The sequence below is a fragment of the Panicum hallii genome, chromosome 9, assembly GCF_002211085.1.
Source record: "Panicum hallii strain FIL2 chromosome 9, PHallii_v3.1, whole genome shotgun sequence".
Taxonomy (NCBI): Eukaryota; Viridiplantae; Streptophyta; class Magnoliopsida; order Poales; family Poaceae; genus Panicum; species Panicum hallii.
The window spans coordinates 66,369,924-66,390,518 of NC_038050.1; the positions used below are offsets into that span (position 1 = coordinate 66,369,924).

The 20,595-nt window shown below is 40.3% G+C and overlaps 2 protein-coding genes across 3 annotated transcripts; both read left to right on the forward strand.

The window, feature by feature from the left end:
• Positions 1-920: 920 nt before the first annotated feature.
• LOC112875381 (rho GTPase-activating protein REN1-like) lies at positions 921-13,471 on the forward strand. Its single transcript, XM_025939211.1, has 23 exons — positions 921-1,040; positions 2,551-2,716; positions 3,170-3,304; positions 3,957-3,993; positions 5,072-5,148; positions 6,132-6,202; positions 6,278-6,356; positions 6,540-6,684; positions 7,450-7,554; positions 7,665-7,742; positions 7,994-8,049; positions 8,145-8,214; positions 8,384-8,468; positions 8,700-8,943; positions 9,030-9,218; positions 9,702-10,001; positions 10,084-10,136; positions 10,791-10,851; positions 10,922-11,005; positions 11,998-12,114; positions 12,194-12,363; positions 12,491-12,713; positions 12,865-13,471. Exons 2-23 carry the CDS (start codon positions 2,681-2,683, stop codon positions 13,030-13,032), a joined length of 2,583 nt encoding a protein of 860 aa, XP_025794996.1. The 5' UTR covers positions 921-1,040; positions 2,551-2,680; the 3' UTR covers positions 13,033-13,471.
• A 270-nt stretch (positions 13,472-13,741) lies between these two features.
• LOC112875382 (imidazole glycerol phosphate synthase hisHF, chloroplastic) lies at positions 13,742-19,299 on the forward strand. Of its 2 annotated transcripts, XM_025939212.1 has the most exons (17): positions 13,749-14,068; positions 14,168-14,449; positions 14,547-14,716; positions 14,797-14,911; positions 14,990-15,045; positions 15,144-15,182; positions 15,270-15,368; positions 15,582-15,644; positions 15,729-15,791; positions 15,877-15,959; positions 16,331-16,439; positions 16,509-16,562; positions 17,089-17,176; positions 17,247-17,284; positions 17,511-17,616; positions 18,324-18,490; positions 19,201-19,299. In XM_025939212.1, exons 1-17 carry the CDS (start codon positions 13,915-13,917, stop codon positions 19,258-19,260), a joined length of 1,746 nt encoding a protein of 581 aa, XP_025794997.1. In that variant the 5' UTR covers positions 13,749-13,914; the 3' UTR covers positions 19,261-19,299. The 2 variants fall into 2 exon arrangements, with proteins under 2 accessions (XP_025794998.1, XP_025794997.1); XM_025939213.1 differs by lacking the exons at positions 18,324-18,490; positions 19,201-19,299 and adding an exon at positions 18,071-18,161 and having other exon boundaries at positions 13,742-14,068.
• Positions 19,300-20,595: the final 1,296 nt, after the last annotated feature.

Sequence of the window (20,595 nt, forward strand, 5' to 3'; positions counted from 1 at the left end):
CCTGTTGCGACCGTGACCGGGGCCGTGAAGCCTCTTCACATTTTCACTGAAGAGGGCCCCGGGAGTCGCACATGGCTTTCCATGGGACAGCAAGGTACTACTAGCATGATAGCATCTCTGTTTCCATGGGACAGCAACTCAGCAAGGTACTACGACTAGCATGATAACTCTGTTAGGATCAGTCACTGTCCTCTCGCGTCTCGCCATTGCATTGCAGTCTCTGATGTGCAGAGTGCGGTGCCGATGGGTCGATCCGGTATTCCGGTCGAAGTTTCAGTGGTTCAGATCAGGCCAGAAAAGCGTTTCTAACGAAGCATGGTCGTGCACTCATCATGCTCATCATCGGGAGGGTTGCACGCACATTTGTGACGAGATCATGTGAGGATCCTAGATTGATCATTACCCAAAGAGACCACACGCGGATACCGGTACAGCGACAGTTGAGCAGAGGAAAAGGTGTGGCGTCCCGGGACCGGGGCCCACGCCCAGCCCAGGAACAATGTGGGCCCCGCAAGAGAGTGCATGCCCATGCCTACAGGTGACAGGCCACAGGCCAAGCTCCGCTCTCCCGTCCTCCGTCGGGACGTGCTTCCCACTCCGGCCGCACAAAAATGTCACCCGGACTAGCCCCCAATCTTCCGCCACGTGTCTCGCATCCCGCATCCAACGGCCCCGGTCGCTTGACCCCGTCCCCACGCCCGCGTATCGCTGCGGGAACGAACGGGGAGAGCGCGAGGCGCATCGGACCGTTGCTCTGGCACGTCGGGGCCCGGAGGCCGCGGGGCCCAGGGTGCAGTGAGGCGGGTCGTTAGGCTATGTTATTTCCGCTCGCCCCGTGCCACGGGAGGAATTTCCCCGGAGAAAGTGCGGGCGAGGAGGGACGAGCAAGCCCCAGCGGCGAGAGAAAATAGAGCGGGGAGACCGCGGCGGCAGCGGAGGAGGAGGAGGAGGGGGAGGAGATTGACGGAGGCGCGAGACCAGGAGAGAGGAGGTGCCGCGCGCGCCGACGTGAGAGCTCGGGGGTCGCGTCGAGGCCGCAGGTGAGCCGCATTGCCCGCCTCCGCCTCCGTTCTTCGATCGCTGCGTGCTGTGCATTTCCGGGGGACGATATGCGGCGGAATCCTTCGGTTGGGGGATCGAGGAGGAAATGAGGCAATGGTGTTGCCGCGCGTTCATTTCATCTGGGTTCGGCATGCTGCGCAGGCTGCATTAGGAAGAGCTTTCTCCGCGGTGCTGCATCCGAGAGAGGGTAGCTCATTGCGCCGCTTGTTTCAATGATTTACTAGGTTAATTGATCTCGGGTGCAGTGCATGCAGAACGTTGCGGGCGTAGCTAAGGATGATCCAGGAGATTTGCCGTTAGCTCTTGGAATGACGAGATTTCGCTGTGATAGTTCTGGCTCGATATCATGTGCGGTGTAAATTTGCTCGCTATTCTATGTTTTGGTGCAAAATTTCCCGGAGGAATTGGGTTCTCAAATCGTTGTTGATTTTAAGAGGAGGTTGATATTTGGGAGCTCTCGACATAGCCGTTTGGTCATTTAGGAAACGTGCTTTGATGCCATGCAACTTTGGAACTCTGTTCCGAAGAAAAATAATTTTAGCTAAATTTCAGTCAGCCTGTTGAGGGAGGCGAGACAGAGCAATGCTTTTGAGCGGAATGCTGCTTCAAATTACTGCAGTTTTATTTCTATGAGAAAGAGGGGATATAGACAATTATACAGTTATTTTTGTGCATATAAGAATCATTTAAAACATCACTGTTTAGACAGTTCTACAGTATTTTTGTGCATATAAGAAATCATTTAAAATATCACTGTTTTTCCTCACCCAAACTACTACTATGCAGCCAGGTTCAATTATTTGCGGGTTTCGTGATGTTGAAACTCCAACTCTTATTAGTCTATCCTTTTAGTATAGTTTTCGTTCCCCCAAAAAGTAATATAAGTTACTTCAACAAGACTACAAGAGTTCCCATAGCTTGTTAAATATTTCTTCTCTTTGTGACTATGCTTGTGCTATGTGATACTCCAGGTCCAACTAATGGCTTAAAAACTTAAACTGATACTTATTGTGGATGCTGAATCCAACTCAGTTAATCTGAAGCTGACCCATGACGAACTAAATAAGCTTTCGTGCTTCTGTTTCCTCTGGTAGCCTCCCTATTCCTGTGAAAAACTAGCTTTGGGTTCATTAGATCACATCACATTTTCTCTTGCTTAGCTGATAATTTATGTATTTATATGATATTACACATTCATAGGTTTGGTAGGTCAGGAATTGGGACAACTGGTAGTTCATGCACATATTTTCAACCACTGAGCATGATCATAACTTAGCTAAAGTTGTCATTCAAAAGGTTTTCTGAATCTAAACATGAGGAATTGTAGTGTTTGTATGAGGACTCCAACTCCAAGACTTTACAGAACTAATTCTAACTGAAAATAATTCCTAAGCATTTGGATTCAAATCCCCCAATCCAACCAGACTTTCATATTGGAACCTGGTAATATGGCCATGTCAGTTTATTAATTTTCTATTATTCTTGTAGAGAACAAATCTCATGAAATCATCACTAGTAACACTGTAAGCGGCATCTATTTCTTGTCGGAGAACATCAATTCATCAGTGGGACAGAAATCACCCTGAAGTATTCGCAAGTGAGCCACCTACAGCAGACAATGTCAGCTTCGGAATTCAGGGCTTCTTATCAGCAAGTAAGAGGGGCATATGTTTACTTGCATTCTTAGTCTATCTTCTCTGTGTTCCTGATCATGTTCGTTCATCTATGCGAAGTTTTTATTGGACTTAAAAATGTTATTATTCAACCACTTTAGTGAAATTCAGTTGATTTTGTGTTTCACTTAGAAGATACTGGATCAATGTAATATTTGCAATACAAGCGAGATGATAGAGCTCATTTTGGTTGATCAATGGGTAAAATGTCTGTTATGTTATCCATATATTTTTTGTTGCACTGGAATGATACTAATGTTCTCTCTGAAAGGCCCACCAGACTTTTTTTGTTAACAGTATCTACACATGTAACTACTTATGTAAAAGGTTTCACTTTTCCTTATTTCAATTAACATTAAGTTCCAAAAGGTCTTGCGTCGTTTGATTGTCGCATTTTCTGAGTATTCACCCTACTCCGTTTCACACTCTGGCAGGTATCATCTTCACAGCCCAATGAGAATATCAGTCAGGTCAAGGCCTGCCGATGTGGGGCAGGAGACTCTAACTTTCAGAACACTAATAAATCTGAAGCTAGTGAAAATTCACCAACCACTTGTCCAAACTGTCAGGTTTGTTGTATTTTCCATTTTTTAAAAAAGTTTTTATCATGAAGTTGTGCTTGGTAGTACATAAAGAAAAGACGCCAAGGGTATTCTCCTAATAACCTTTACAATGTTCTAGCATGTCCTAGAGCAAATGTCACACTGTAGCACTATGCATCAATTTTATTTCAGATTACTGTTCCTAATCATAGTTGCATCTCAGCGAACATGTAATCAATATCGAACCTGTAAAACTGCAGCTGCATAGTCACACTATCATTTCAAAATGAAGTTGTGGCAAAAAGATTAGTGGTTAGGCTTGGTTACAACGACATCGAGTTGGCGGCGGAGGAAGACTCAGCATGAAGGCCAGCCGCCTGGTGGTGTGGTACGTACTGGTAATAGTACGCGCCTAATTCCTGGGATGGGAGGGAGTAGGTCTTGCTTCATATTTGTTAATTCATTTCTGGTTTACACGACTTCAGGCGGATAAAGCAGCTATAAAAGCTATGCTTGTCAATCGAGTAGGTGACTTTTGGTTGTTTTACTCTCTTTCAAACAGCAGACTTTTCAACCATTTTTGCTTGTGCTAGTGCTCCCAGAAATGAATGGATTTTTAACTTTTTGCAATATGTTACGGAATTTTTCACAATCAAATCCACATATTCTTTTACCGCAGGTTCTTAAGAGTGGGAATTTACTGCTCTCGTCTAAAGGTATATTTTTCCTGATGATACTATCTCATAAATTTTGTTTTAGCATAGCTAGATTAACTTGCGATAAGGTTTTAATATGTCTATGCCATAGGAATGTTATCCATCCAATTAGCTAAATTGGATCAGCATAACCTTCCCACTTCTCAATTTATCAATGGTTGAGCTTTCAAGCACAAAAGACAGAGAAACATGTATCGTGAAGTCAGAGCAATAATCACAATGTCATGTGGATCAGAATATTAATCGTGCATATGAAACCATGGAAAACTATATTGTAATTTGTTTTGTTACATTGCAATGTTTTTTAGTTGATAGGTATCAACCTGCAGAGTGGATTGTATATAAAATTAGATAATCATTTTGAGTGTCAATCTAAGTTAGAGCAGACCATGGTACTGTTACTAACCTTGGAGAATTGAGAGAATAAGAGCAGCCTGTGGAGATGGTCCTATCTTTATGGAGAGCCATATTGGAATATAGAGAGTCTCATGGGTATATAGAGAGTCTTTTATATATTTAACACACCTTGGAGAATTGAGAGAATAAGAGCAGCCTGTGGAGATGGTCCTATATTTATGGAGAGCAATATTGGAATATAGAGAGTCTCATGGGTATATAGAGAGTCTTTTATATATTTAACAGGTACAATTTACTCACTCTTAAAGACATGGCTATAGACATATAATATTTGTTTATAATTCCTATAAATCGTACGCTTAAGAATATCAGTGCAGGGGCAAAAGCAAGCTTTGGTCAAGTTTCAAGTGTTGGTGTTGGGGTGTGTGTATGTTGTCTTTGGTCTTTTGTACTTTTTATATGCTCCTCTTCTTAACGAAATGACTTACAGCCCTCTTGCTTATCTGCCAAAAAGAAGATGAACGTCTACAGAATAATTGCTCCATATTGTTTACACCTATACTAAACCCAATGCAGTAAAATAACAAATTTTTCCATTTTTACCACATTTAGTGCTCCGTTATGTCATGTTTACATTTGACAACGTCTGTTTTATCATGAAATTTTTACATATTTCTGGTTGCACTACGCTTCCCATTTCATTAAACATGATAACTTACAGGGATTGGCTGGACAGTATGGAAAAAGCGCTGGTTTATACTTACAAGGACATCATTAGTGTTCTTCAGGAGTGATCCTGTAAGACATGTTGCTATAATTCCTTCCATACTGTTCCATTTTCTTCATCTAATAGTCTAATACTGTTCTGTAGAACAGTGTATTTTATTGTGTCTCTTTGCTTCAGTTACAATGCTATGAAAAAAGTTTTAAATTGTTGTTTGGACTAGAATAAATTTTGCTGTAATGAATCGTACTACAAGATAAAGTGTATTCAGAAAGAAGATATTAGGCGATGAGATACCTTTATCCAGTGAGGTTAGATTCCTTGCTATCTGTTTTATATGATCAACGGTTCAAGTATATCGTCAATTGGATCATAGATGGCTAGGACCAACTAGGGAAGCTACAAACCTGGCTTCCCCTTGTCGTATACCCAGTGGATCCTCCCATGTTGATCAGATATTGTTTGATCCCTTCTGTTCTCGATGTTTTATTAGCCTTAATGAACATGGTATAATTTCCACAAATTCATTTTGAGGAAGAGTAAGCATATGAACCCAACTCATAGCAACTACCCTTAACCTTCTCAAAAGGTTTTGAACAAGAATTTGTGTAGCTCATTATCCCCATCAACTTGCTTAGATTAAGTCGGAGCATTATGAAGATTCCCATTAGAGTACCTGAGCTATCATCAAGTAAAGCTATATCTAAGGCAAGTTATATCCACTTAAAGCACTATAACAGATAAACTATAAACTAGCATCCTGATTTGATCTAGTTTATTATATCATTATTCATTAATCACTGTACCTAGATAGTGTACAGAAAAACTGAATGGCTATAATTTGATATAAACTGTGATAGGAAACAAAATGTTAACACTACTGATGGCTATCTGTGTAACTGTTTTCAAGAGGTAAACATGATTGCAGCCACATTTACAACTGCTGAAACATAGTTCCTTTTGGCTTGTTGGTGAAGTTTTCTATGTGTTTCGCTTAGTAATTTATTCAAAATTAAATGTCATGGCAATTATCCCCAATTTTCTGCTTTACTTGCAGAATGCTCCCCCTCCCAGAGGAAGTGAACCAATTGTTACTCTTGGCGGAATTGACTTGAATAACACTGCAAGGTATGAATTTAAAGCCGTTTTTTTACTCTAAAGCTCCTTCAATAATAGTATCTATAATCTTGAGCAACATTTCAGTATGATAGTCAAAGAAGAAAGGAAAACTATAACAGTGGTCTTTCCTGATGGTCGTGATGGACGCACTTTCACCCTTAAGGTTGGTTGTGTACCTAATTCAGTTTCTTGGTTATTGTTATGTTCTTCAAATGGGTGGGTTGGCATTTGGGAGTGTGCAATGACTGGTGGGGTAACAGGTGCAGCAGTGGGATTGAAGTTGCAATAGTTAATATGGCTAATGGTATCGTCTAGGGATTTAACAGTACAGTTTTTCATCAAGCAGGCAGAAACTACAGAAGACCTAAATGAGTGGAGAAGTGCATTAGAGAGCGCTCTGGCTCAGGCACCCAGTGTTGTGAATACAGCTGGACAACATCCAATAGTCAGCACTGACATAACAGAACCTGCTGAAACTGCGGCTGAACAATGTAAGCTATGATTACTCTTATCAAAAGTTGCATTTATGGGTCGCTTGTGTGTACTATTAAGTCATACTTTCTAAACCAAAAGGAATCCTGATTTTGTGGCAAACTATAGGCTAATCAAAATTTCAATGGATATATCAATTCCTCATATTCTCCTAACTGAAGTTGATAGCTCCTAGCTCCTGTCATTTTCCATTTTGATAGCTGTAAAAGCATGGTGATACTGTTCCAGTTTGGTGGTCCTCTACCTTCGTGGCTTCATTTTACACGCCCTGAATGTGTGATTTAAAAATTCTGCAAGAATTGTGCTGAAAAATGACTTTTCTGCCAGATAAACACTCCAGTTCAATGTTCAATTTTGTTTGTGCTAACACTTAGAAACTAGAGATTTTTAGGACAGTAAATCAACAGGCATGCCTACAGGGACATGGGCAAACAATTGTCGGTCAACATACTGGATGTCACTGCATCCAGCCATCTCAAGAGTTAAATAAAGGAAGATATCTACAATTGCACCAAGCTACCATTTATACAAATAATACAGCTACATCAAAAATGAAAAATTTGCATCAGGTGTCAGAAAATGCAATATATATGCTAACATATTGAAATCAGAAACTTCTCTCATCACTGAGCTTGAGATTCTGTGCAATATATGAAACAGTTTTTTTCCATCAATTTTTCTCTCACTCTATTCTGGTGGGGAGGGACGGAATCATATCATGGAGTTGGAATACAAATAAGCAAATCCGATCTTTTCTATTTCAGCGGATGGTACATCTGTAATTGGCAGACCAGCAGAATTTGCACTTGTTGATGCTGATGGCAATACAGCATTCTTGGAGAAGGCTTTAAAGTTCATCGAAGATTATGGTAAATGTTTTTTCCTTATTTTTATTATTCAATACACGATCTTGCCTCAAATTTCCTGCAGTTATAAATTTGCTGTTCAATGGAAGTGAAAAAATATACTCTGTTTCTAGGTGTGAAGGTTGAAGGAATCCTCCGTCAGTCTGCTGATGTTGAAGAAGTCAAACGCAGAGTTCGGGATTACGAAAAGGGTGATTTCCTGTAGGCTGACATTTTCTCTTTTAAGTTAGGACAACTAGGTTTGGCTGTCTTAGCCCTCTTTGGATTTACAAGAGCTTATTATATGTAGTTCTAGTAAGTTATTTGTGTTTTTATAGTAGTACATGTTTTCATGAAGCAAGTTTGGGAGGACTATAGGTTTGGATATCCTGAGAGTGCTGTATTTGCTCTGGCTTATTTCCTAGCTGGGTTTAAAACCACATCTTCTAATATGAATTTGTAGGAAAGAATGAGTTCTCCCCAGAAGAGGATGCACATGTTATTGGTGACTGTATTAAGGTATTTATTGACAAGCATTTACTATGATCTCACAATAGGAATAAACTGTGATTTTATTCTTTTTAATAACATTTGTTGATTCTCATTTGTTGCAGTGCATTCTTCGAGAGATGCCATCTTCTCCAGTTCCGGCACCATGTTGCACTGCCCTGGTTAGAGCTTACCGTAAGATTGTGAAACTTACTTTATTTATTCAGCAATCTATCCAGTATTGAATTTCTGAGCCTAGCTACCTTTCATGGAGTGTATACCAAAATACTAGCTCAGCCTATGCCCCACTAAACTTTGTATTATGCTAAAAACTATAAACTAATCAAAACAAGCGACTACACAGGAACTGATAAGACAAGAAGACTTGATGCTATGAATAGAGTGATATATGAAGTTTTCCCAGAACCAAATCGCCAATTGTTGCAGAGGTTTGTTTCACCTCCGATGTTTTTTTTCAAATTTCTTATCAACCAAACTCTACACCGAAAAAAATAATGTTCATGGTGCCATGGTCCTAATGCTTATGATTTTTTCGATTCTTGAAAAATATGTACATGATTTTTATTCATATTTAATTTGATTATCATTTAACTTTTGCATGTACTACAAATTGACAATAGCAAGATCAAAGTCCATGAAACTCATCGCTTTTCTTTTAGGGTTCTCAAAATGATGCAGATTGTTGGATCACACAAAGCTGTAAATAGGATGTCTGCATCGGCTTTGGCAGCTTGCATGGCACCGCTGCTTCTTCGGCCTCTTCTTCTTGGTGAATGTGAAATTGATAGTGACTTCAGTATGGCTGGGGATGGTTCATTCCAGTTGCTTCAAGCTGCTGCTGCTGCCAACCATGCTCAAGCTATTGTTATTATTATGCTTGAGGAATATGATCAGATATTTGATGTATCTCCTTTACCTAGACATGTTTTTCTCTACAAGCAAGTTCCATTTGATTGTCATGAATTTTAATCCCACAGTTACCTTTTTAGGATATCGAAGATGGTTCATACTCTTCAGATGCTTATACCGAGTCTGACGTTGACAAGGAATATTCGACAGACAATGACATCCCTGAGGATGATGGTTCCTATGGTTCTGGTGAAGATGATGTTGAAGAAGATTTGAATGATAATACTGAACCCTCTTCTGGCAGCAGAATTCTTAATAAAGATGACAAGGTACTTCATCTAATCAGTCTTCTTGACACAATTCGCTAAATCACGTTCTTAAAAAATTTGTGGTTAAAGTAGCTTTCTTTTTACTCTTAAAAGTCAAAAAGGCCTTCCTTTTCCTTGACTGAAGGGATTACTCGAGGCATCTTCTTAAAACTTCGAATTTCATCTTTAGATGAGAAAAACCTTGGTCACAATAACTCAATGTTCAGGAATTATATCAATAAGACAAAGATTCTAATGTTAACAATTCATGGAGTCTGAAATAACTATGTGAGGTAAACTTCGAATTTCATCCTTAGATGAGAAAAACCTTGGTCACACTAACTCAATGTTCTTGGGAATTATATTGATAAGACTAAGATTCTAATGTGTAACAATTCATGGTGTTTGAAATAACTATGTCAGGTGTTAACACATAAATTTTCCTTTCCAACTAAATGCTCTTGCAACTTGTTTGTTACCCTTGCAATTTCTCACCGCCCATAGGTTAATAACAATATCCCTGGCCCTGCGTGTGATGACAACGATAAAGTTGTTCAACCTCCTGTGAAGACCTTGAGAATAGAACATGGTGTGCCATCAGAAGATAGTAATCAAATTTCCTCTCTTCCAAAAGTGGATGATACCTCTCAACTGGAGAGCAACCTTCCATCCCAATCAAAACAAGAATTATGTGAATCAAAGAGATCCATAGATCATATACAAAAACCAAATGCCCATTCATCATCTTCGAGACCAGAGCTTATGGAGAAAACAAGCAAACGGAACTCATGGGGGCGTACTTCAGTAAGTTTAAATTGTTACTCACATAATTATGTGTATCAGAACTAGTGTATACTATAGTTTGACTGAAACGCTTTATTTACAGGCAAGAAAAGACCTCTCAACAGAGGAGGCGGACTGTCGCAATGATGATGATGAGTAAGTATCCTGTCATATGCAATGCCAACTGGACATGCACTATGTATTGAAAGAGTTAAAGACATCTCTTAAAAGCAGCAAATTCCATTTTGCAAGTTGTTTTGCTACTTCTTCTCAACAACCAAGAACTCATCCGATGATGACCCAAAGAGAATAACAGGGGTAGCTCAATGTAGTTAGGGTTTAGTAATGGGAAGAAACTCTTCCATTTCTTACTTGGTGGCCCAGTTCTCTTAGTTGTCGTAGTTAAAAGAATGTGATGGTTGGCTTCTATGGACCAAGCTACTTTTTTAGCTACAAAAAGATTTCTCTACATTCCTTTCCCTTATAATTTTCTCCTACTTCTCTCCACTCCCACTTATAGGATGAGTAGTGCATAAAATACAAACATGTTTTTTTCAATTCATATTTCATACATAGAAAATTTTCTTTTTTTCTCTACATTATAGGTTCACCTTCCCTTTGCTTCCCTAAAATTTGTACGTTCTATGAACTTGGCATACAATTTAGGGTTTCCTATTACTTATTTAAAATATACATAAAAAAGGACAGCTGGAAACTCATAAAGATAAAAAATACAAGTCAGCTTTTTAGAATTTACATTTGTTTATATTTTGAGTTGCCTTTTCTTATCTAATTCAGCTTCTGAACTAGGGCTCATATTGTGAAGCTTGAAAACAACAAGAGTCATCTCCAATCTAAAATTACAGAGGAGGTACAAGGATCGAACAAAAATCATGTAACACAAGATTCTTCTATGTGAGATAATGCTATGTCTTTTTCAGGTAAGAGAAAATACAGTCCTCCAGGCAAGTCTAGAAAGGCGAAAAGGAGCACTACATGAGCGCCGTGTAGCACTTGAAAAAGAAGTAAGAGCTCAAACTTAGGGTCTGGTTTTCTTTTTCCTGTTCTGGAAAGAGAATATACCCCAGCTACCTTTGTTTATACTGTTAAATGGCTTTGTTTCCCTAAGAGATCATACGAGGCAGGGTTTAAACTTGAATAACTATCCATAAACATAAGATACCGTGCATGAAGGTGAAGATTGTTCTACTAGCAATTATGCCTCAAGTACTATCCAAACATCTGAACCAAAGAAGTCTGAGAAATTGCTCCTTACTCCTTGCATTTTAAATGTCAACACATGCCTGCCACTTTGCTCTAGGTTTGATCGTGGTGCTCAGTCAGATGAGCTGTTTGGTCTTGTCTATTTGAATGACCAAGACAACTGGTACACATTATCGTAACAAATACTTAATCTGATTCTTCTTTTTTCCTTTTTTAAAGCATGAATACCTTTGTTGAAACAAACAATTTCTTGCTACCAATACTTATGAATCATGTTTTATGTAGTAGGAACATCTTCCTGATAACAACAAACTGAATCAAGTCCTGATTCTATTTGATGTACTAATTATGCAGACAATTCCTTTTACCTCACATTTTTATCCAAAAAAAAATAACATATCATTCTTGGCAAGATCCAGTGAAGCATCTTTGTCATAAACATGAATCCATCCAACAGTGGGCCATATAGTCTACTATACACTGAACATGGTATTTATGCCTCTCCCTTGTATTTTTTTTGTTCCTTCTTAATGAAATGACACGCAGCTCTCCTGTGTGTTCGAGAAAAAGAAAAGAGCAAGAACTTAACATGTAGATATTTCCATTCCTTTTCCAGTATTTCAGCTGCTTTTGATTTCCCAGCCTCTCCTGTTAAATATTTGTTCCCTACCCCTGAGTTCTGTCTCAGAACTCAGAACCATGTTGTACTTATGTGCTTCTGGAATTGTTTTGTTTCGCTCGCAACGTTCTGCATTTTTCTCTGTTCAACATGAATAATTTGCACATTCAACAGGTGGAAAACTTACGAGACCAGCTGCAGAAGGAGAGAAACTTAAGGGCTTCATTGGAGTCCGGGTTAATGAATATGCGAAGAGGACATGTGTCCTTCCCGTCAACGATAGACAGCAAGGTACCCTTCCTGAATCTGGCTATTGCAATAGATAACTTTTTCACCATTTGAAGCAGTTTTTTTACTATGTTGATTAAAGACTAAGGCTGATCTTGAGGAAGTTGCTGCCGCTGAAGCTGACATCATGAACTTGAAGCAAAAGGTTTCTGATCTTCGTGGACAACTGAACAACCAGGCCCAACTGAGTTCCACTTCATTATGTGAATCATGCAACAACAAGCGACTCCTAAATGCAGACAAGCTTGTCGAGTAAGGTTTTATTGCCAAGGATTCAGTAGTACTTTTGCACTGTCTATAATATTTTGCCTCTCTTTAGAATCCTTGGTTGAGGCATACATAATATAATGTTCAACTAAATTGGCCTCCCTTTCTCCAGAGTCGAACAAAATGCTGCCCTTTCTCCAGAGATTAGCTCCTCAGTCAAAGCACGATCAAATGTAATATCTAATTCTGTACCTGACATGTTCTGGGCTACAAACCAAATGGTTCAAAAGATGTTGATTTCAAAGGATGGCCAAGACGGATCACTTGCCACAAGGTGGAACTTAGCACAGAACAGGGTTCAAGGTTCCAATACCTATTCAAGTACTAAAACAGAGGTGATCCTATTCTATGCGATAATAAACATTGATTATGCTCCTCTTGGTCGTCACAACTCGCAACCCCCCCCCCCCCTCCTTTCTGTGTTTTGTTAAGCTTACATTAATGATCTATTAAGCTGAAGTTTTAATGGTGCCACTGTATTATCAGGAATCTGGGGTCGCAGCATCCTCGGCATTAGCCAAGCTGACTAACCGACTCAATTTTTTGAAAGAGAGAAGGGCGCAGCTTGCTAGTGAGATGCAAAACTTTGATCTGGGTCGCCCCCAGGCCCAGGGCCCTACAGCTACAGCTCCTCCGAAAAGAGATTCCAGCTGAGAAGTACAATTGTGTTACTGCATATATTCCCGGAAGAGGATTGCTGGCAATGTTTTCAGAAACTTTGATTGGACAAACAACCTAGTTATAGAGTAACATATTCTGGACATCATGCTGATTAATCGTGTCTTCACCATGATGTTATTGGTATATATATACCAGTTCTGTAGCAACATAACTGACGGTCAACCTGGTATGTACTATTCTCTTCAAATACTCTGGCCACTGCCCAAGTACAGTTGACGGGCTGTTGGCCAGTTCGATTAGCTTGAGGTGCTCGGAGTGGTATCTGTTATTCTTTCTGTACCTCAGTTAAACTTATGATCAAGCTTTGTAAGAATATAGTAGCATGTGCCTGTCTTTATGGACTGTATGAGCTAATAGCAGTTCCAGTGCCAAAAAGAGTCAGAAATAATCCTGTTTGAACGTTGAATTCTTATTTGTTGAGTCTGTTGTTTCATATATTCATCCATGCTTTCCGTTTCTTGAAGAAAGTTTTACCAGTCTCACAAAAAAGAAGTTTTTACTGTGGCACAAGAAGAGCATGTCTTCATTTTAGGAAGACAAGAGTAGGCCGGGCGGGCCTGTCACGAGCACACCACGCTCGGCCCGGCCCCGCAAAAAACGCCTTGTGGCAATTGAGGCCCAGATTCTATTTATTTAAAAGTGGCCTACCGGGCCCGCTGGGCGGCAGCGGAGGCCCGCAAAGAAAGATACGCTAGGGCGGGCGAGTGCGTGACAGCGTCAGTGTGAACGCGTCTCTGAGCACGACCTGCCGGCGCCGCCGTACGCCCCTCCCCGGCGCGGCCTCCTCTCGCCGGCTCCTTCGTCGCCTACTCCTCCGCAGCATTAGCGGCGATTAATTAGCGGAGAAGGGCGCGAATGCAGCCGCCGCCGCAGCCGCAGGGAGCAATGGCCACCGGCGCCGCCATCCTCACCGTCCCGTGCTCCGTGGGCCGCCGCCCGAAGCGGAGCAGCCAGCGCCGCGGCTCCGGCTCAGCCTCCCTCTCCGTCCGTGCGTCCTCCGACGCAAACAGTAAGCGCTGCAGACCACGCCCCCCTTCCCTTTCCCTTCCGGAACTCGAGTCATGGCTTCAAGGCTGCGTTTCGCTTTGCTAAAATTGCCTCGCCGCAGCGGTGACGCTGCTCGACTACGGCGCGGGGAACGTGCGCAGCGTCCGCAACGCCATCCGCCACCTCGGCTTCGGCATCCGCGACGTGCGGAGCCCGGAGGACATCCTCGCCGCCGACCGCCTCGTTTTCCCTGGCGTCGGCGCCTTCGGCTCTGCCATGGACGTCCTCAATAGCACTGGCATGGCCGACGCGCTCCGCGAGTACGTCCAAATGGACCGTCCCTTCCTAGGCATCTGCCTCGGCCTCCAGCTGCTCTTCGACTCCAGCGAGGAGAACGGCCCGGGTAAGCTCCTCTCACGCTCCGTCTCACTTCCTGCCGCTTTTTTGCTAAGCTGTGCACTGTGGATGAACAGTAGTTAATTTAGCATTTGATGTCGCAGTGAGCGGCCTTGGTGTAATTCCGGGCGTGGTCAGGCGATTCGACTCCTCCAAGGGCCTCATAGTTCCTCACATTGGCTGGAACGCTCTTGAGATCACCAAGGACACACAGCTGCTGCAGGGAGCTGACGGCCACCATGTTTACTTTGTTCACTCCTACCATGCACTGCCTGTAAGTAGCAATGCTATTTAGATTCTCGTGCTTTGGTGGAGTCATGAGATGTGACATGTTTTTTCTTTCTACATGCTTAGTCAGATGCTAACAGAGACTGGATTTCATCAATATGCAATTATGGTGACAGCTTCGTATCATCCATTTCAATGGGAAACATTCAGGCAGTTCAATTTCACCCAGAAAAGAGCGGAGGTAAATAGTTAGTTTAAATTTGGATTTCCAAAGTTTTAACTTACTGGTCATATAAAACATTCTTTTCTTTTTCTGCAGATACTGGCCTTTCTATTTTAAAAAATTTTCTCAGTGCTAACTCTTCAGGGGCAAAGGTAATGTTTATAGTTTCTAGCAGTCAATTGCTTTTGATTTGATCTTTTTAATTATGAAATATGAAATTCATACCTAATTACCTATATTTGCAATGTAGGTCCCAGCACGTAGGAAAGCATCAAAACTTGCAAAGAGAGTGAGTTTCATCTTTCATATTGTTAAATATTTCAATGTGACCCACAGTTTAGATTTCCATCCTTCTTATTCTCTTCAAAATTTTCAGGTTATAGCATGCCTTGATGTTCGGTCAAATGATAATGGGGATCTTGTGGTAACAAAAGGTGATCAGTATGATGTAAGAGATCATACTAGCAGCAAAGAGGTACAAAGCTTTATCCACTGACCTTAAGTGTGTTTAAACTTCTTAAACATCAGGACAAGCTCTTAATGGCACTTTCGCTTTAGTCCTAGGTGATACTTTGGCCATAGTTCATTTATATTAAATGAACAATAAATCTGAGATAATTTTATTATGATTTGACTGATACACAGCTTAGTTTGAACATATTTTAATATTTACATCATATTCTCATAGGTAAGAAACCTTGGCAAGCCAGTCGATTTAGCAAGTCAATACTACATAGATGGTGCTGATGAGGTAGTTTTCTGCATAATTTTTTCCATCTTATGATTCAATTTATATAAAGTTATTATTTTATATCATGAATAACATTTCCCTTAGGTCAGCTTCTTGAATATAACTGGTTTCCGTGACTTTCCATTGGGTGATTTGCCTATGCTAGAGGTTTGTTTAGAATCTGAAACCTCCTAATTTATCTTTAGTCATTACGCCCCTTTTGTCTGGTGTAGTGACATGTAATCTTCTGTAGGTACTGCGTTGTGCATCTGAAAAGGTTTTTGTGCCACTTACAGTTGGTGGAGGTATACGAGACTTCACAGATGCAAACGGAAGGTTATTTCTCATGCTCTATTCTTAAGCAATGGGGATCCCAGAAACTTTGTGCTTAGAAACCTAATCTCCTGGCGAGAAAGTCGTAGAATGCGGAGTAAAAAGATGTAAAAGAAAGGGTGGTCACAGATACTGAAATTGATACCTGAATGGCCTGATTTTCTTATCTGAATAGGCTTGTTTCATGAATTCCAAGTTTTTCCACCAATATTCGTGTGGTGGGACAGTTTGTCATCTTATTTATGGATTCTTTTCAACTCTCCATGTTTCCTGCCCTTTGTTCTTTACATCCAATGGGTAGCATTTGTTATTTTAGGCAGTACTGAAAAGGGCAAAATATGTCCCTTTTACTGTGTACATTTCTTTCTCCTCAGATACTATTCAAGCTTGGAAGTAGCATCAGAATATTTCAGGTCTGGTGCTGACAAAATTTCAATCGGAAGTGATGCTGTTTATGCTGCCGAAGCCTTTTTACAAACTGGTGTATGTATTTTACTTTTCCCTCTCAATGTTCAGCTGTTTCCCCATTATATAGTTATTTCTTTATATCAGGTAAAGACGGGGAAAAGCAGCTTGGAGCAGATTTCTAGAGTATATGGCAACCAGGTTTTTTGTTATTTTCATAACCTTGTTTGTTTTATTGCTCAGTTACTAAACATAAAGTAAATGCTTGTATCTGGTATTTACATTACTAGTCAGATTTCACGATATGGTAGAGATTTCCTTCTTGTTACTTTTTCCCCCTGAAAGAAGTGACATTGCAAAGTATCACATTCAAGTTTCTGCTCTGTCGTACATATATGTCACTAAATTTGGGAAGTCAGTTTCATGCATAATTTTGCTATTGGGTGGACCACTAATTTCTATGGGGTACAACTGCAGTTCGTTTATCACTCAAAGTCAGTAAAAGACAATCAAACTAAAATTGGAAAGTGGATCTAAGACCAGTAAAGATCACTTTTTTCTCATTCAAGGCCAATTTGACCAAAAGCCAGCAGCAAACATCTGGTTCCTGCTGGTTTATCAATTGTGTTGCTTATACATTGTTGACCAATCCAGTAAATTCTAGCAGAAATGTTATATAATAACCGTTAAATTGCTCATTGTAATAAAGTATATTCCTCATTATCAGGCTGTAGTTGTAAGTATTGATCCTCGACGGGTATATGTCAATAGTCCAGAAGATGTGCCATTTAAAACTGTGAAAGTGTCCAGTAAAGGTACATTCTATCTTTGTTGTAAATCGCCATTTATATTTTGAACATGCTAACATCTCATGTGACTTTCCAGGTCCATCAGGAGAAGAATACGCATGGTACCAGTGTACAGTAAGTCATTCCTTCTTCCTCAACTGTATAGACTGTTTAAAATTTGAGCTCTTTTCATACTCTTTCTTAACCCATCTTTTAGGTCTAGTACCAGTAGTAGCTATGATTTATTTTTGAGGCAATGTAGGGCTAAGGAACTCCACATGAACATTTCCATTTCATAGAAAACGAGTTCTACAAGAACTATGATTGAAGGGGCATAATTGTTAATTTTCTTCTGTTTCAGGTGAGTGGTGGACGCGATAGCCGACCTATAGGAGCATATGAACTAGCAAAAGCTGTGGAAGAATTGGGTGCCGGAGAAATACTACTTAACTGCATTGATTGTGATGGTATGTTCACATATTCTGAGCGGTTAAGTTTTGCACGTATGCTATGGTATTCTTACAAAGATTTCAGCTTATTGTGCTCTGCATGCAAGCTAGGTGGCGCCCTCCAATATATCTTCATTGGGCCCCTTTACCGATAGTCATAATAATTTGTTCTTAAGAATTTTTAATGGTTTTTTTGTCTTTTGGCAGTTTTGTTATCGGATCATTTATTGCATTTTAACAATTCATTTCATTGCATATGATTCTGTTACATGTGCTTTTCTAATCCAGAATCAATATGTCTCTGAATTTACTATTCACTCGTCTCCCCTAGAGTCGTGGGATTTTTACGTTAGCTCGCCAAGCCTACTACAACCCTCCTTCATCTAGGCTTTGGACCAGCTATATTAAAACATCAAAGTGGAGTTGCCCTATTCTCATGCATCATGTATAAACTTATGCTGTATAATTGCAGGTGTGAATTTCATTGACTAAGTTAAGCAAGTGCACTATGACCTTGGAATCTGGGTTGCAATTTGACTGTAAATCAAGAGTAGAAAAAAAAATAGTACCCTTACCATTTAGTTATCTTAAGTTGTTCAGATCTATCATGTGTTTCGAAATTTGTGGTCAAATTGTTGTTTGCCAGTTTGCTTCAATTTTCATGTGAATTTGTCCTTTTATGGGTTTATAAATCATAGATTCCATTGTGGCATCTTGCCTTGCAGGCCAGGGCTGTGGATTTGACATAGATTTGGTCAAAATGGTGTCTGATGCTGTGACAATTCCTGTCATTGCAAGCAGTGGTGCTGGTGCTGTTGAACATTTTTCTGAAGTCTTTGAGAAAACAAATGCTTCGGCTGCCCTTGCTGCGGGCATTTTCCATCGGAAAGAGGTACGGGATCCTACTTTCTCTTCCCTGTTGGAATGCTATGCTATAACTTATGAGAGGTGTCTTTCTCTAACTTGCATGTATTCTATCTTTTATTAGAGAATTATCCCTTGTGCTGCTTTAGGAATTCTTTCCCTCTAATTTGTATGATTACCCATTGTTGGAGTATGCTTGCCGGCATGTGTGCTGAGTTAGCAACTTTAGTACATAACATGTTAGAATTCTTACCCATCTTTAATTTGGAAATCAAGCTATGTTTCTTATAATAATATTGTTATTATTTTTATTAGAACTTTATTGCTTTTTTTCATCTTTTTTATTGAGCTTCATCTCTATACTACCCACCTTAGGCCAGTCTCAGTGGGGAGTGTCATCGCACAGTTACCAAGGCTGGGGACTTGGTAAATGTGCCAGAAAAGTGTCATGCTGATGACACTAATCTCTCATTTCATGAAACTCCCCCTCCTCTCTCCTCATAAATGACTCTACCATATCAGCAAATTTACTGACGTGGCATGATATTTAATTCTCATGACATTCCTACGACACTTCCATTGAGATTGGCCTTACTTGGAACGGTGTTGCATTCTCATGGAGTAATTTTTTTGTGTGTGTTAGTCCTCATTAATCAACTTACCATACACATTCCGTACAAAGTCAGTATTATCTGTTCCTGGGCTTGATAATTGATATAGAGAATTGACTTGTCACAGGTCCCCATACTAGCCGTGAAAGAGCATCTGGTGGATGCTGGTGTGGAGGTCAGGGTGTAGCAGGAAAATCCTTGTTATCGTTGAAAAATTTCTGTCTGATCTTGTCTGATGTAGTGATGTTGCAACTGCTCTCTGTTCTGTTTCTGGAACATGTTGGTGGCAGTGCATAGGCCCCTGATGGGAACTGCAGTTTCGTAATAAGTTAATAAGGCGATGTTGAACGGCTTAAGCACCAGTTTCTTTTGCTTGGGTTTCTCTACTTTGTGCGTTCTAGCTGCCCCCGAGGCTCCGATTGGCGAGAGCGGCGTATTCATCTGTTTGTTACGTCCTGGGTCATTAGATAAGAACCCAAAATAAAACATGAACCCACTAAGAATACCCTCCGGAGAGGGACACGTAACCACTTGCCTATTATGCTTATTAAGAATCCAAAATTAATAAGGATGTGAATGAGCTAACAACGCTATTAAAAAAGAAAGCGAAGCTACAAGTCTAGAAAGATGTGCTGGTGTGCATGAAGTATTAGGAAGCAAATAGATGAAACCCTTGATAAAGATATCCAATGACGAGGTATGATCTCATGGTATCTACTATTCATCTTCTTGCATATGGCCTCGATTTTATTGTGGCAGGCACTTTTCATTTTTTTTTCCCTCGCAACTCCGACCACTCACACTTCTAAGAGAAGAATAGATCAGTGGCCTTCACTGATCAGATCTAAATACCATGATTATATCTGAAAGATAATTATCTAGTGATAAACTTACAAGTAATTATCATGTATGTATGTATCTTTCCACTCATGCATTTGCTTGCTCTCTAATCATTCAAGTATCTAAACTTTGTTGCATAATTGATTCTAGATGCTTCATATGACTTCTAAACAAAAACATCGGGCTCCACTCTTTCAGGTGATTTTTGCAAGCTCATCTATAGATGTGTCCCTTTGTAAAACTGAAATATGATCCGAACTTCATTCATGTGATGTGAGCAAGCCACGACGGCACAATAGTACTAACCTGTACTTGTAAAATGAAGCTGAAGAGCCCCCTTCGAAGATAGATCACGCGATTATGAGTGCATACCCTGATAGATCACCACCTCTTGCACTTCTTGCACCGTGTTAGGTGGTTCAAATTCATCTTAATTAGTTGTTGCTCAGCTTCTGTGGATTAAGAAATAGCACGAATTAAATGACCACGGAATGAAAAAAAATACCTAATTCAGATCTAGAATTAGGTAACATAGGGAGGATTCTAAAGGAAAGACAGGTGCAGGAGTAGTTCATTTCACCATATCTCCTGTCATCCTGGGGCCTGCATTGCATTTGCAATCAGCTAAAAAGCTTCCCCTACGCTCATTTTATATGGAAGGGAAATTCGTTGCAAAACTTAC